The following is a 17203-nucleotide window of genomic DNA, read 5'->3' on the forward strand; positions in this document are numbered from 1 at the left end:
CATGTTTTAAACTTGAAAACAGATGTTTTTACTTAACTGAGAAAGTGTCTAATAAGTGAAGGTTTTTCTGCATGTGCTTTTTCTGGTTTTGTATCTCAGGATAGCATGAACTTTCTTTCCAAAAGAAGCACTTTTCTTGTGGTAGTGCTACATCTGCTCCTGAGTATACTGGGGAGTGGGCAGGACTGTATCTTCAAAATGCCATTCTGGTGTCTGTTGGAGTAATCCCTGCTGCCCCTGGCAGATCAGAGCATGGTGCTGGTCGGGCTGTGTGCCACAGTGATGACATGGGACCTTGCAGAGTCCCTCTGGGAGCACAGTGGGCTCTGCAGTGACGGGGGGCACGTGCAGGAGCCCCGCGGGACGCACTCGGAGGGTGTCCCTCCAACTGGACCGTGTCCTCTTGTCATGCTTCCCCAAAGTGGCCCCATGCAATCCAGCTGCAGCTGGCACTGCAGGCAGCCTGCTGAGAGCTGCACCAACCCTGCCAACCCCTGCAGAGCGTCTGTCCCTCTGCACTGGGTGCTGTCCATGCTCGCAGCTGCTGCCCGGGGCCACTGCCTGCCAGTGCTTGTTCAGCCTAGCACGTTCATAATCACCATCATTGGGGTAATTTAGGTAAATATCCCCTTCCTGGGGTTGGTTTTATTTAGAGACTAAGCACTTAAACTTCTGCATAGTTGTATTTCCATGGTTTCTGTTGCCCCAGCTGAGGTGAGGCACACATTAGCTTTTTTCCTGTCCTTTAAAGCTAATATTTTCAACAGCCTATTTGTCCTGGCATTTAACTTTTGCTAATCATGGTGGTGATTTTCAGGTATTCTTTCAGCAGTGACTTTAAACAGAAGTCAAATTTGTTTTGTCTAGTAATTGAGAAATTGGTTTTATTTATTCTTTCAATATGAACATTGTTTTTGTGGATTCTATTTTTTGGGGTTTTTTTAATCACATTGTTTCCCCTGGTTCTGCAGTGTCCCAATGACAGTTCACAACTGGTACAGATTCCTTCTGACAGCTCTCTGGCGTTGTTCTACTGATTTATCTCAGCCAATTGCATTCCATTGCTTTGTTTCCTCCTCTGATTTTCCTGTAACTTACTCTTTGTCTGTTGTTTGTCTCCTTGTCTTTCTATTAGTTTCTTTCTTTCTTTCTTTCTTTCTGCTCATGGTTTTATTTTATCCTTTAATTCTCCCCTCGCATTTGTGTGTGTCTTTTCTTTAGAAATCTCCTCTGCACATCCCTGCTAAGCAGTCACTTGACATATGGCAAAACATCCTATTTCTATTTCAATGCTGTATGTGTTAATGCAAACCTAGATGTGTATTTCTCACATCTCTGTACCCAAAGTAGCCTTCTCTGCAGTAATTGCATGTTGGAAAAAACCCTATTTCTTGCTTAGAATTTCTTGCTGCACATTTCATTTCCTGTTAACATTTACGTTGTGATTCTGGCATGATGGTAGCTTTTATTCCCCAGCTCACTGTGGAGCTTTGTTTTGTAGAAGTGTTGTTAGATGCTACCTTACCAACTGCAATCTGAAAATACTGGAGTTAAAGATGGATGAAAACACTGCCTTAAGTCACCTTTTTTCTGACTGTAGATAGTGGTTTATGTCAAAAGCATCAGCAGATGATAAGATGTGACTGTAGCTGTGATTGCTTTCTGCATCAGTAAAATTATACAGAATTTTCACAGAAATGTAAAACGATGTTGTTTTGCAGATGCTTATAAATAGAATATTAGATCAGCAGCCATTTATAAAAAGGCTATTATTTTATTCAGGGCACTCCTCATGATTTCTGGTAGTGGAGAGAAATAGAAAGACAACAATTTACTTTATTGTGCATTCTGGCTTTGTTAGACAGTCTAAACAATCTTTATTTTTTAGCCCTGTGAAAGCATTTGCCTGGTGGCCAATGTGTGATGGAAGCAGGGTTGGGCTCAGAGCTCTGTCTGAGGAACATCTGCACTGCATGGCACAATTGGACCTTATTCTTCCTGGATATCTCTCCCCAAACTGATTATTTGTCAGTCTGACATTGATTTAGTATCATATGATATCCAGGAACTGAAATAACAGGGCCTTGTATTAGTGAAACAAAAAAGATTGAAGATTAAAGTATTGAAGTTGGATGTAATTCTGATGTAAATGTCTGAGTCCCCCAAGTGTTTTGTTCCCAAGAACACGAAATCCCCACTGGTGGCTGTTACCCTCTGGTGTTGAGCTGGTGTAACAGGCTGTGAGGAGAGTTCTGTGGTGTTGGTTCTCTGGATTGTTTCTAGGCATACTGATGATTGAACTAAGGGAAGTGTAGTAACACATCTTATTAAATCTTAATTAAATTTGGTTGTAATACTGTTATTGTAGTAAGAGTATTTTATAAGCTGGTTTTGACCTAAGAGTGATATTACTGATAAATAACTGTGCTGACTGCCTAGAATTTCTAAGATTGATTGATTTTTTTAAAATATATTTTTTAAATTCAAATAGCATTCAAACATTCCTCATAGTAGCAATTACTGAATAACTTTTTAGAATGTATGGTATGTTATGGCTCCTTGTGCAGATAGTGAGACACCAGCACTTTGTGTCCAGCTACTGTAAAACCCAGAGGATTTCTGTGCAGCAGGAATTGCTGCCCAGAGCCCCCAGCTCCTGGCACTGAACAGCCCTTGGCACTGGGCTGGTGCTCCTCAGTGTGTTTCCTTTGGGTTCACTCTGGGCTCATTCAGGAATTTCTGCAGCGAGAATTTACATTTCTGGTGTTACCTTTAAACATAACCTCCCTTGCCTATTCCACTTCCTCAGGGAGGTTCAGATTGGATATTGGGAAAATTCCCTCCTGGAAAGGGCTGTCCAGCCCTGGCACAGCTGCCCAGGGCAGTGCTGGAGTCCCCATCCCTGGAGGGATTTAACCTGTGTGGATGGAGCCCCTGGGGACGTGGGTTAGGGGTGGCCTTGGCAGTGCTGGGGAGGGGTTGGACTCGACGGGCTCAGAGGGCTTTTCCAGCTCCAATGATTCTGTGATTCTGCTGCCTGTGTAACATGATGGCAATTGAATGCTTAATATTTCTGTCAAAATAATGTTGATTCAGTGTCGTCATCTTTGTCCTTTTTTTCCCCTAGACTCTGTTTAATGTTTTCCTTTCTTCATAAGAGCATTGCCGTGTCTCCTTTGTTTTTCCTTATGGCACTGTCCTTTGTCTGTACAGTTCAGCTGACATTCTTAGAACTGAAGTTAGCTCAACTTGCTGAGGAGCAAATATTTAGATAGTAGTATATGAAGTAAAAAGTATATAAAATCAGCAACTGCTGTTGATAGTACACAAACAGGGATAAAAATTGAACTCAGCCTTTTGCATCTGGAGATGTTGATTACAGGCCCTTAAGACAAGGGTAGCTGTCCTCTGGGCACTGCAGCACAGTTGCACAGTGTTTCTACTCAACAGAGTAGACATACTAGGTAATCAATTCATTTATCATTAAAATGGGTTGGAACATATATTTGAAAAATTAGAATTCTAGAACTACATCAAAACTTCAAGGAAACCAAATTCTCAGATATTCATATTAACATTCTTTTTATTGAGTCTGGGAGATGACACCTGTCTGCCAGTAAACTGTTTCTGTTCGGAGTAAGTCCTTTGTTAGTGTGTGTGAGAAAATTATGGTGATTGAGTTTGCAGGAAACTTGCCTATGAAACATTGGATTTATCTAATTAATTTGTTCTTTCAGATCCTCCGCCCACCGGTGTAAGCAAACCCCAGGTGTCAGAGGGTGTCCACACCAATGCTTATGACATTAGAACAGAAGCAGAGCAAGGCACCCTCTACTCACCAGAGCAGACATCTCTCCATGAAAGTGAGGGTCTGTTGTGTGCATTTTAAATATTGGAATACATTTCTGTAGTGATGGTATAAAAATGTAATAGTTATGAATGCAACAAATAACGAATTTATATAGGACTTTGTGAAGTTATCAATGCTTTTATTCTTATGCTGGCTTCATATCTACAGGGTCTGTAGGTAACTCAAGGAGTTCAACACAAATGAATTCTTATTCTGACAGTGGTTACCAGGAAATAAGCAGTTTCCATAACAGCCAAAACTTGAGCAAGTCAGAGCTCAGACAGCAGCATTCCCTCGTTGGACCCACCAACAACCATGTGGTGAGGAGCTCCCGCGCTGAAGGGCAGACGTCAGTCCAGGTACCCTGACCAGTCACTGCTCCTCTGGCTGTGCACGGGCTCCAGTGGGGTTCAGAGACAGCAGCTCATAGCTGGGCCTCCCTTTGGGTGGGCTGGAGTGAATGATGTGAAATGACAGTTTTGTTTAACGCTTTCACGGGTTAAAAAGCCAGAATGGCTTGTGGCAGACAGGCTTGTTTGCTGGGATCAGCACACGTGTGATTTGGGTCATTCATGGGAGCTGAAATGAGGTAACACTTGTGAGGACTCCTGACTGCAGAGTACACACTGCTGACAGGGTATCAAAAGGTACCTCTCACCCAGAACTCATTGTGAGAGTGTGGAAAGCCTCCTGGAATTTGTCTGTACGTACACTTAGTGCTTAAAGGATGGTGGTGCTTGCGTTCCTGTACCTTCTGATGTTTCTGGCTTTTTCCCTCCTTTTTCAGTAAATGGAGTGATAGTAAGACAGTAGTTGTGAGAACTTTATGAGCTTATATCAGAACTCCACATTACTGCTCATGGGTTTCCAAAGTGGTCGAGTTGTGAGGAAGGAAAGCGTAGGTGCACAGTAACATAAGAAGCCAAATGAGAATGAAGAACAGATAGGTTTTTAATGTTAAATTGCTATTTTATATACTATGAAACACTGGTTAGAAAAAAAGTTACAGGAAACCTTGAAGGGATGTTGTTTAGGGTTAAAGCTACTCTCCCGCTGCCTGTATATACCACTAAATTGTGTGCATTTCTTGCTGACTTGTCTGTTTTACAGGAGAACACAATGGGATTTTATGAGACTCATAAATGTTCTTGTTTTCGAACAGCCTTCAGTAAATACTGCTACCAACCGAGTCATGAGGCGGGTCAGCTCGGTGCCATCCAGGGCACAGTCTCCCTCCTACGTGGTCAGCACCGGCGTGTCCCCGTCGCGGGGGTCGCTGCGGACGTCCCTGGGGAGCGGGTACGGTTCTCCCGGCGTGGCCGAGCAGAGATCCCTGGCTTCCCACGGGTACTCCTCCACCACCCTGCCCGTGCAGCGGGCAGCGTCCCCGTACGCCGCGCACAGGCCCGCGTCCCCCTCGGCCGTGCGGCGCGTCGGCTCGCTCACGGCCCGCCAGGCAAACCCCAACGGCGGCGCCTCCCAGTACCAGACCGTGGGCAGAGTGGGCTCTCCTCTGGCCCTCACCGACGTGCAAACCAGAGTGGGTTCTCCGTCCCAAACTCAGCTGGGATCCTCCTCCCCGAAGCGCTCCGGCATGACGGCGGTTCCGCAGCACTTGGGAACGACGCTGCAGAGGCCAATCCATGACGTTGAGCAGTACGGACAGCAGTATGAAATCTATGAGAGGATGGTCCCCCCGCGGCCCGACAGCCTCACAGGTGAGTAACAGGTGCAGGCACGGGTAAAACTCAGCACAGGTCACAGCTGTACAAAACCCGGGTGGTGGGTGAAACGCTGTAGCACTGGGACATAACTGCGGTGGATGTGTCAAATCAGTTGTAAATACTGCTGTCAGACACTGGATCAATCACAAGTTCCCCCTGAATACTGGCTTTCCCTATGATTACTAATTGCTGACCAGGCATTGAATTAAATCCGATTATTTAAGTTGCTGAGTGAAATGGTCGGTCTTCCAGAGGCATGTCAGCATTTTCAAAGATAAAATACATTTAAATGTGTGTGTAGGCTGTACATAAAGTAAGAGATACCTAGAACTAGTGTTATGTCTAGTTCTTAAAATATGTAACTTAGTACTGCCAAATATTAGTCTTATTTTCCACTAATATTTCTTGACTATCTCATACTTCAGGTTAAATATAGGATAACCATTTTAATAATAGCTTAAAATAAAGCCCCAAAAGGTAGAATCTATTAATCTGAGAGGCAATTCTTATAAAGATGCAATTACTCTACATTTTAAGTTGTGTGTGTGTGTTACTGGTTTGGTTCTGACCCTCATCTGAATGAGCACAGACAAGGTGATTTTCCAGTCATGTACCCTTTTGAACGAATGGCAATGTCTGTTTTTTCTTTTAAACTGTCACACTGCAGGAAACTCCAAAATGCTCTCATTCCTCAGCAAAAGTTGTATCTTGTCCCTCACCTCTGTTTGCAAGGCATAATAATCTGCCAGTTGGATAAGAGGGTGGGAATGAGTTTGATGGGAAAGGCTGTTCAGTAGTGTAAATGTGTGCAGGCTAGGACTGCATCATTTCTGGTGTAACAGCAATCTTGCACTTTCAAAATATTAACAAGGTACTTTACAAATACCACTACTTGGGATTATCACCTTGTCTAAACAGGTGAACTGATAGATCTTCAGAAAAATAGTTATCGGGATAATGAATCAGTAATTCAGAAACAGGCACTTTAAATGTGGTGTTTTCAGAATGAAGGAAGTAATTAGCAACATGGTAGTCAAGCTGAGAGAGCATCTTCTTTTATAGCCATCTGAACTGTAATCTTTGCAGAAAACTTGAAATACCCTAACTTCCCTGTGCTTTGTGTTACAAACTGAGTAAGAATCCCTTAGTATTATTAAAAAACTCCTACATTGTCTAGTATAAATTAGTTTTCATGTTCCTTTAGAGGGAGCAGTTCAATATAACACCTGAAATCTGAAACTCAAATTTGTAGATGATCAGTTTTCTGAGAGGAAGTTTGGAAGTGGGAAAGGTTAGTGCTGTGGCAGCCTTCAGTATAACCCAGAGCTCTTCCCTGCTATGTAAGCAGGAGGAGAGGATGGATATGTGATCAGCTCCTCTCTTCCTTCTGTGCTTGCAGTCTCCATTTCCATGGGGTGCATGTTCTGGGAGAATGGTTAGAGGTGAGTGTCTTCCCAGGAGATGGCACTGTCACCTGGAGCTGTGGGCCCAGCTGTCCCCTTTGCCTGTTCTCATCACCTGTAGATGTGTTTTCTTAGTGATGGCCCAAAGGTTCCCTTGCAGACACTGTGGCAGAGCAGGTGTGTGATTTGGGGGGGAAGCACTCCAGTGCAGGATACATTTGGTTATCCATCACTGCTCCATTGTACTTTTGAAGTTGTTCTGTAATCTCTGTCATTTTGTCACCCTTGCAAAGTTCACTTGGCATGTTCTGTTACTTTGATAGCTGCCAGAGCTTTAGTGCCTGCAGTGGTGATGCCAACACGGACAAGGCTGTATACATTTGTATGTATACATTGCATGAAATACTAATATACAGCAAGGTGAAAACAAAAATCTAACCCAGCTGCAGCATAGCTATGTGTAAATACTCACATCACAGGCTATTTAAACCTTTATAAAGACTTTTCTCCACGTGCTTACATCTCTGCTGTCACTACTGAGCAGATGTTTGCTCTTACTGCTATGGACTGTTTCACTTTCAGGATTACAACCCCCTCGAGGCTGTGCCCTGTGCCCTCTGTCACAATGGGATTTCTGTCAGGTCCACACTTACCCTGTCATTGCTGAACCTGTGCACTGCACGTGCTGACTCAGCTTTTATTCCAAATCATGTAAAATGGTTTAGACTTTCAACTGTAAATGCTACCAAAAAGAATGAGTTGGAAAACTTCAAGTTGTCAATGTCTTCTTGTCAAAGAAATGCTGCTTTGTCAGTGAGTCTTTCAGTATGGGTCATTTAATAATGGCAAAAAAAGTAATGAATAAATCTTTGTGACTGTAGATATAACCAACACCTTTTCTTGGTGAAGGAAGAAAGATTCAGTCCTGCCAGCTGGATTCTTTTGGGTTGGAGAGGGGCCATGCCGATGTTTCCCTGTGCTTGGTTGCAGGCCTGAGGAGCTCGTACGCGAGCCAGCACAGCCAGCTGGGGCAGGAGCTGCGCCCGGCCGTGTCCCCGGACATGCACATCACCCCCATCTACGAGGGCAGGACGTTCTACAGCCCCGTGTTCCGCAGCCCCAACCACGGCACCGTCGAGCTGCACCACGGCTCCCAGGCCGCCCTGTTCCGCACCGGCTCCGGTGGGTGACGGCCACGGGCTCTGCCCGAGCCCCGCGTCCCGGCACAGGGGATAGAGGAGAGCAGGGCTCAGATCGGTAATGCCAGTGCAAAGGAAGAACTAGAGGGGATCAATTAATGGAGATAAAGCCAGGTTTGAAGGACTTAAAATAACCAGCGGGAGTGAAAAGGCTTTGGCGATGTTTGCGGGAATGCCTGGGGCGATCTGTCAGTGCCAGCCCGGGGGCAGAGCGTGTTCGGTTTGATATCGCACGCTCAGGTACATCTCAGATAAGCGTATTTCATGACACACGGGATTTATTGCTTCCTCTTGCATTCCCTGTGCATCACTCTCTTATGAATTGAGTTGGTGCATCAGTTTTTTATTCATCAATTCAGTGAAATGAGAGCTTGCCACTAAAATTACCTACCGCATCTTTCACAGTAAAAATACTGTTCTACCCAACTTCTCAGCAAAGGATAATGGTAAATGCTGCAGCTGAGGATTGTCTGTGGAACTGAGATATTCCTCTAGTACCTCACAGAATTGCTACTCTTGTATTATGAAGAGCACAGGCATTAGTTTAGTACTAGGATTTATTTTCTGCAGGGAGAAATGTAATGTATGTTGCAGTGCAGTTTGTTCTTTAAGGTTGATTAATAATTTGTATAGTGATTTCAAAAAAACTCTCAAAATATTAGAGTGAATTAGTTAAGTAACTCCAGAAAAAGCTACAGAGAACTGGCCAATTCATGTCATGTTTTCACACACTTGAAAATGGCTTTTTAATGCTTGCTAATACCAAGAGAATGAAGTGCTGAATGAGGCACCAGTTTTTGCAGTTCTCCTGCTTTCTACAACCTATAGTAAATGGAGTTTGTCAGAATGTGCCAATGAGGAAATATAACTAGAAATCAGAATTCTTTTTTTCCTTGTCTACTTAATACCACTTACCTTGGAAGAACAAAAGCCACAACAACAGCTCTGTTCAGTCAGGGAGATGCGTGTTCCTGTTCCTGAACTGCCTGGCTTCATCTTCATCCTCCTGTTACCTTTTGTTAGGGAAAACGTATGTGTAGTTGGGAAAAGCAAAGTATCCCTTATATTATTATATAACCTAAACAATAAACAATGTAAATTGTTGTTTACTTTTCCTTTTTGGTGTAGTTGGTGAATTGATGTTATAAACTTTGAAAACACTTTTCACCCCGATTTCTGCTTGTTGGCACTTTAAATACTTGTTGAGGCAAGCTGAGGCACAAGCCTGATCCCACCAAACTTCTCATTCTGTAACTAACCTCTCCACCTTCCCTGGGACGCTGAGGAATTGCTCCCTGAAATCTGACGGCAGCTTCCCATGTGGAACTGTGCCCGTTTTCAAGGCCGATGTTTTATTGCTTGCACTGGTAACTAGGTGTGGCCCCTTCTGTTCAGCAGAGCTTTGTTACCTGGTCGGTTTTGACACTGTTCTGTCCTAGGCGTGGGCAACCTGCAGCGCTCCTCCAGCCAGCGTAGCACCCTCACATACCAAAGAAACAACTACGGGCTGCCCGCGGCGTTCGCGGAGCCGCTGCGGGCGGTGCCGTTCCGGCTGCCCGAGCCCGGCTACGGCCGCGCCCTGCCCGCGCCCGACGGCGGCACCACGCGCTCCCCGTCCATCGACAGCATCCACAAGGACCCCAGGCAAGTCCCGCTGCACCCGGGCACCCCTCGCTGCTCTTCTCCATGGCTTAGTCCATCACCACGCGTTTAGCGACTCAGATCTGTGCCTCTATAGCCAAAATAACAAACACGGGCTGCCCCTTGCAGTCAGAAAGAGCAGCTGTTACACATTTTGTGATTACATTTTTCTTCCATGCTTATTTTCATGGAGAAGTTATTACAGGAAATAGTCACAAATTTAATGATATTTGACTGGATTACTCCACATATTTTTAGTAAGTCTACAGAGTAACCTGTAATACTGTGGTGAGTTTTCTCATTATATGAATGAGAATTGGGGCTTGAAAATTCAAAAGTACAGACCTAATTTATTTGAATGAATTTTTCATGAGCAGCCTGCTTAAATTTCAAAACAAAGTAAGTTTAGAAATCATTTATAAATGTGGCATTTTGAAAGTGAACACGTGTATTTTTTAAATGATTACTGCTTTGTTGTTGGAAATGTCTGTGCACAGTGTGGGCCACTGACATGTTGTCATTGCCATTTACTGTGGACACTGTGCACTGAAACCTTGTATTTGAACCTGGGGGTATCAAAGCCCAGGCCATGCACAGCTTGGAGGGATTTATGGCATTGTGTATGTTCAGTGTGGGGTTGGGATTGGTAGGAATTCTGGTCCCTCCTCAGATTGCTGGTCACTGAGGCAGCTTCCAGGCAATCCTTGGCTGTGGAAGCACATTGCACATCCTGCTGGCTCAGAGGGAGCAGGAACTGGGCTCAGCTATGCCTTGGGGGCTGTCCTAGGGGCACGCTGGGCACCAGGGAAACCTGGAACAGAGATGGTGAGAGGAAGCCTCACACTGAATCCCTGGTCCTGCCTACAGCACTTTGTAGCACTGGGCACTTCCTCCAGCCCGGGCCTGTCCTGCCATCTTGACAATAAAAGCACTGCTTTAATGGATTTTGTTATTCTATTTATTGGTGGAAATTCATATATTTAATTATTTTAATAGATATTGAGAGACTGGATTAATTTCATTCAACTGAGTGGTACATTCATCCAAATGATGTTAATAGGATGATCCTAGCTCTAAGTAAAAACTTGCTGGCTGACTGCTCTGGCATGTGGCAGGAAGAGTTACTTATAACAGGGGTGCTTCACATTCATAGCAAGGAACTTTAAAGAAATTCTGACTCAGTTGTCACTGCTGATGCACCTTCTTAGCTTGTAATCTCCCAGTGGAATAGCTTCCATTTAATCTGTTCCAGTTTCCTATGTGCATATGGTGCTGTGCCAGGGGCCAGAGGAGCGGGTTACACAGCCCCAGAGTGGGCTGTTGGGAAGCACCACTCTGGAATGAGAGGGAAAGCTACTAGTTTTACTAGAAAGGCAGTTTTCCCTAAGGTTTTCCTATCATTAGTATGGAGAAATAAACCTCGGAGTTGTTGAGCACTTCAAAGTGGGCACAGAACTGAGCTTCCTCTTTGATGAGTCCTGGGAAGACTTCACTGGCCAGGCCAACATTAGCCTTGGAACAACTCCCCAGGTATTGTTCTTGGAACATATTTGGCTCTTTTTTTTCTTATTTACTTGGATTTTTGAGCATGGGAAAACTTGAGATACTACTTCATCCCCCCCAGTCCTCCTTTACAGAAGGCAGATTGCCCAGCAACTGTTAATGACTAAATTTCTATGTCTGTGAATTGGACATGGGTGTGTTTCATGACTTTTCTAGGATTGGTCTGCACAAAATCATGGTGGTTTAATGAAGGGTATTTTATTTTAATAATTTTAAATTTACAGTCCCTGAATAACTTCTTGCACCTGATCCTGCCAATGACACTTCAGGGTGTGCAGGTTTTAATTGGCTTCAGCTTGGGAAGAACATTGAGCACCGATGGAAAAATGTTGTGGGAGAGATGGCCCTGAGCAGCCCTGTTGAGGGGGTATCAGTTGCATTATATAATTAATTTTTGGGATATTTATGTAGGTTGAAGCATTTGAGTTGGTGTAACTTTAGTGTATATTTGTATTTGTGTGGTCCACAAGCCAAGTGAAGCTCCACGGATACAGTGTCCCTGTCCAGTTAGAAGACTAAAAGGTGATGTGACTCGTTATCCCAATGTGCCTGGTTTTCCTCCTCGCCCTGGTACTCCAGAACAAAACTGGAATTGTTGACAAGATGTTCTTGCATTTAGTAAACACCCTGTGTTTGGGAGTAATGCCTTCTCTGTGCTGTGCTCTCCGTGCAGGGAGTTTGCGTGGCGGGATCCGGAGCTGCCCGAGGTGATCCACATGCTGCAGCACCAGTTCCCGTCGGTGCAGGCCAACGCCGCCGCCTACCTGCAGCACCTGTGCTTCGGGGACAACAGGGTCAAAACAGAGGTATGTGCTCCTGCAGCACCTGTGCTTCGGGGACAACAGGGTCAAAACAGAGGTATGTGCTGTGCTCCTGCAGCACCTGTGCTTCGGGGACAACAGGGTCAAAACAGAGGTATGTGCTGTGCTCCTGCAGCACCTGTGCTTCGGGGACAACAGGGTCAAAACAGAGGTATGTGCTCCTGCAGCACCTGTGCTTCGGGGACAACAGGGTCAAAACAGAGGTATGTGCTCTGCTCCTGCAGCACCTGTGCTTTGGGGACAACAGGGTCAAAACAGAGGTATGTGCTGTGCTCCTGCAGCACCTGTGCTTTGGGACAGCAGGGCCCAAACAGAGGTATGTGCTCCTGCAGCACCTGTGCTTTGGGACAGCAGGGCCCAAACAGAGGTATGTGCTGTGCTCCTGCAGCACCTGTGCTTTGGGACAGCAGGGCCCAAACAGAGGTATGTGCTCCTGCAGCACCTGTGCTTTGGGACAGCAGGGCCCAAACAGAGGTAGGTGCTGCCTGTGCCCCTGGCACGGGGCAAGCACACCAGGCCTTGCCTCTGCTCGTGGGTTTCAGCACAACACAGTGTTTGTGACCTCGTGTTTCTGGGTGTGCCACAAGGATGCTAATATTGCAGTACCTGCAGATGTGTCGTTACACACATACACAAACACAAATTTTTCCCATCATAAGAGCTGCATGGGAATTCTATGGAAATCTTTTACCTCAAGGTCGTGTAATCCAGCAGAACTGTGAAGTTTGTTTGCCAGAGCCTGGCTTTGTGTAACCAGGTGATGACTGGAGACTAGAACAACCAGGAGCTCTAGAAGGCTTTCACTGTTTTTGATCAGTGTTTTAAGGGAATGAGTGATCTGTCAGGCAAAGGAAAGGAGTCTAATCCTAGAAATATGTAGAGGACAGTGTTTATGTCACTATGATGTGGAGGAGGGATACATCTGGGTGAATATTAAGAGTATTGTTGAAATTTCTAGAAACTTTGCACTTGAAGAGCTGCTCTTTTTGCAGAGCAGCTGTGAGCTGTTGGTCTGAAGGAATTTGCTTTTTCATTCACATTCTATGTGTGTGTGTGTTATCTGTTCTTTTCAGTATAAATTTTGTTTATATTAATAAAATGCTGGTGCAACTTTTATAAGAAGATAGCCCAACATAATTCACTATTGCTGGGAGGCAGATGAAGAGGTGGTGGTGGTTTTGATGTTCTGGTGACGATCACTGTGATAATCAGCACTTATTTCTAATATTCCCTAAAAAAATTTTCAGAGATATAGGAAATTACTTTAAAAACTGCGTTGCTGGGAAACAATTAAAGCAGTAACAACTCTCTGAACACAGCAAGTGACTAAAAATGCCCCTCAGTCTTTGCAATGGTGGGGGGCTTCCCAGGAATTTCAGTCCCATGTAACAGTCAAGTCAGGAAGGTTTAGCAGCTGTTTCTTCTGGAAGTGGAATGGGATGTATGGTTCCCATAAAAACAAAAGGCTTTTACATCTGTGGAGTGAGATGGGTGAGATCAGTGGGTGCTGATGGTCCCGACATTCTACTTTCCAGGTCTGTAGGCTGGGAGGAATCAAGCACCTGGTAGATCTCCTGGATCACAGAGTGCTGGAGGTTCAGAAGAATGCCTGTGGTGCACTGAGGAACCTGGTTTATGGGAAGTCTACTGATGAGAACAAAATAGCCATGAAGAACGTGGGAGGGATCCCGGCCCTCCTGCGGCTGCTGCGCAAGTCGGTCGATGCTGAGGTCAAGGAGCTGGTAACAGGTGAGCTGGTTGATCCCTCCTGGACCATGTCCTTCCTCTGAGGCTCCTCCCTCCCCCAGGCAGTGCCAAGCACTCACAGTGTGTGTGATTTTCCTGATGTGGCTGTCAGGCGGACACGGGGCAGCTGGAGCCGGCACTTGGATTGACACACACTCGAGTATCACCTAAGCAGGGAGCAGAAACTCCTCTCCTTCCACATGCAGAGGTGCTGGGGCCAGCAGGGTTCTGCTGGGGTGGGTAGATGGCCTCAGCAGTCCTTGGTCCAGAGCTGTTTGTGTGGGGGTTGTTCACTCTTATGCAGTGATGGAAGTCACAGTTAGTGGCTGTTGAAAAATAGCTTCTGGGAAATTTCCCCTCTACCCGCGGTCTCAGGCTGCCTCTTTGGACTTGGGCAGATGATTCCATAACAGCTAAATACTTGCTTTTCAGTGTACCTCCACAACCATGAGGAACAAAGAGGCATCCCAAACTACCCTGTAATCTGTTACCTTAATACAGCATTCCACCAACTCCTAATACCACTTTCCTTGTCTTTGAATGGAAACCTCCCAGATTATAACTGCCTTTACCCTCCAGGTTTATTTGTAATAAGCACTAAATTTGGTCCCAATTATCTTAAAATAAGAACCTAGAAATAATCAGGTTGTGTCCTCATTTTAAGGTGAAGGCTGAAGGGCTGTGTAACACAGCTCTGCTTCGGGGTGAACAGCTGAAGGCTTCTCCCCAGTTAAGAGACGGAGGATCCTGGGGGAGCTTTTGCCTTCGCATACTGAACTCAGTAAATAAATCATTAATCACTCAACTGATCTGCCTCTGTGTGAGTCCAGCCTCTGGGAAGGTTTGGCCTTGGGTACTCAGTGGGACTCCCATGATTTGCTCCCAGGCTAATCCCCATGGAGAAGATAATATTTGCACAAGTGTAATGGGCTTCTTGGAGGAACTTTTGTGATAAAATCCAGCACAACAACTTCAGAGGGTACTTTTCTTTAAATTATATTTTAATTTCCCAGTTGATAATCAATTCTCTTTTGTTACTGAAGTCTTGCTGTACAGGAGCTGCAACTAAGAATCATAAATAATACTTTTAACATGGCTCTAAAATGGGTCCATGGTGGTATTAAAAGTATGAAGAATCCCCGAGCACTTTAAAACGTGCAGCATTCATTGTTGGTAGGTCTTTTTTCTTTAGGGAGTAGTTTTGTACATAGTTTAATCATATCCAGAAAATTGTCTTACAGGACTAATTTTGCAGGTGCCATTTCTGTGGAAGTGCCTTTTACATCCACTCTTTAGCCAGCTCTGTAGCAGGGCTGCACAACCCTTGTGTGTGAGCTGAACCCCGAGAGCAGGAGCTCTAGGAACCCCTGTGGGACACAGGAGGAACTTCAGCTGCCTGTAACCAGAAATCAAGACAAAATCAATCAGTAAATCTCCTCATGTCTGTATTCTCCCATGGAGCCCTTTAATTAGAGGGGCTTCTCTTAGCCCCCCTCAAGAGAAGACAACGAGGTGTCTCATGCAAAGATTTGTCATTCTTATTTTTGTGTGGCTGTATTAAAAACTTTTGCTGTCTTATAAACTTTCATCTTTGTGAACTCCTGTAGCATTTGCTGTCTGCTCCCCTCATAATTTATTTTTGAAGAAATGGATGTTCAAGATCTAGTCAAAGGGGAACCCAAGTGGTTTGGGCAGCTGTTGAGGGGCTGTTGAGGAGCTGCTGCCAGCTGGGTTTGCTGAGTGTGCGTGGCTGTGCAACCTCACAATCAGGAAAATACTGTGTGTGAGGGAAGTATTTTGAGTCAGATCAGCACCTGGTGAGACTTTGGATGAACTTTATGCTGTGTTTTATGATGAAAAAGAGGATTCAATGCTGTGTTTAGCATATTGTTTGCATATACAGTTCTGCTGGTGACTTCTGTCAGGTCTCATACCTCCGTATCTGGATGTAACATACAGAGATTGGGCAGGGCAGGGAACTAGGGATTGTGCTCAAGGATAAAAGATGGATGGCAGTTCCATATGGCTGGTAGGTCAATGGAACATGCTCTGGACTTGTTGCTGTTGTTTCCAGGAAGAAAATTTTTTACATCCACTCTGCTCTTCAGTACCTGATTTCCTGGCGTACAGTGCGAGGGAGCAGGAATGTCAGGGCAGGCCATTCTTATCACTGGAAAAAACCCAATACCCTCCTCTGCTGTTCCACATTGCTTTCCTCCTTTTTGGATGCTGGCTCTCCAAGTTCTGCCTGCTCTTGAATCACACCACATATTTAAAGTGATATCTTTTAAGTTTGAATGTTGCTTCATGTTTGTTTGCCAAGTGTCTGCTGACTTTACTGCAATGGAAATCTCTTCTAAGGGGTTCTCTGGAACTTGTCTTCGTGTGATGCTGTGAAGATGACAATCATTAGAGACGCTCTGTCCACGCTGACAAACACTGTGATAGTGCCCCACTCAGGATGGAACAGCTCCTCCTTTGACGATGATCATAAAATTAAATTCCAGACTTCCCTCGTTCTGCGCAATACAACAGGATGCCTGAGGTATCTGCTCTTCTAGAAGACTCCCTTTTAAAGACTAGTCATGTTGTCCACATCCTTTTCATACTGTAGTTTTAAAAACAGACGAGTTGTTTTTATTCTATAAATTACAGGATTCCATCATTTAGGCAGCTTTTCCAATTGTTCTTTTTTTTTCTGTTAAAAAATAAGAAAATTACCAAGTTAGTCACTAAGAGTCACTGACCGATGAATTACCAATCAGCTACATCAACACCTTCTGCAAACTGTCTAATAAATGGTTGTCTGTCCTTGCCTACAACATGTTCCTTGGTTATCCCAACCTTCAGGAACCTGAGCTCCGCCGGGGAGGAGGCGCGGAAGCAGATGAGGTCCTGCGAGGGGCTGGTCGATTCGCTGCTCTACGTGATCCACACCTGTGTGAACACCTCAGACTACGACAGCAAGGTGTGTGCACGGCTCACCTACAGATGGGATGGTGCTGAGCTGTCTGCTGGGGTCTCTGGGCTTTGTGTGGCTCAGCTGAGCATGGTGGTGTCCGTAGCTCAACTGGCATCGCTCCCAGGCCCTGGCTGGGAGGCACAGCCAAACTCAGCTGCACAGCACAGCATCACTTCTCGTTTGCAGCCGTGCTGCAGAAGTCATGCCTCAATAAAATAATAAGCTCTTGTGCTTTTCATTTTCAGAATACTAAAGAATAAGCCACTATAGCAGAGCCCACTGTTATAAGTACTG

At 45.0% G+C, this 17203-nt stretch overlaps 1 protein-coding gene across 12 annotated transcripts in view; it reads left to right on the forward strand.

Moving 5' to 3' along the window:
* The window catches only part of PKP4 (plakophilin 4), a 76306-nt gene that overhangs the window by 47554 nt on the left and 11549 nt on the right, over positions 1 to 17203 (forward strand). For 6 of the 12 annotated variants that reach the window (XM_064661804.1, XM_064661801.1, XM_064661806.1 and 3 more), the window contains exons 5-13: positions 3738 to 3869; positions 4019 to 4209; positions 5013 to 5568; positions 7968 to 8159; positions 9616 to 9824; positions 12058 to 12186; positions 13737 to 13950; positions 16309 to 16492; positions 16798 to 16915. In XM_064661804.1, the coding sequence (XP_064517874.1) occupies positions 3738 to 3869; positions 4019 to 4209; positions 5013 to 5568; positions 7968 to 8159; positions 9616 to 9824; positions 12058 to 12186; positions 13737 to 13950; positions 16309 to 16492; positions 16798 to 16915 (1925 nt within the window). Of the gene's footprint in view, positions 1 to 3737; positions 3870 to 4018; positions 4210 to 5012; positions 5569 to 7967; positions 8160 to 9615; positions 9825 to 12057; positions 12187 to 13736; positions 13951 to 16308; positions 16493 to 16797; positions 16916 to 17203 lie in introns of those variants that run through there. The other 6 variants (XM_064661802.1, XM_064661803.1, XM_064661807.1 and 3 more) reach the window with 4 other exon arrangements.

This window comes from Pseudopipra pipra, chromosome 7, assembly GCF_036250125.1.
Source record: "Pseudopipra pipra isolate bDixPip1 chromosome 7, bDixPip1.hap1, whole genome shotgun sequence".
NCBI classification, from domain to species: Eukaryota; Metazoa; Chordata; class Aves; order Passeriformes; family Pipridae; genus Pseudopipra; species Pseudopipra pipra.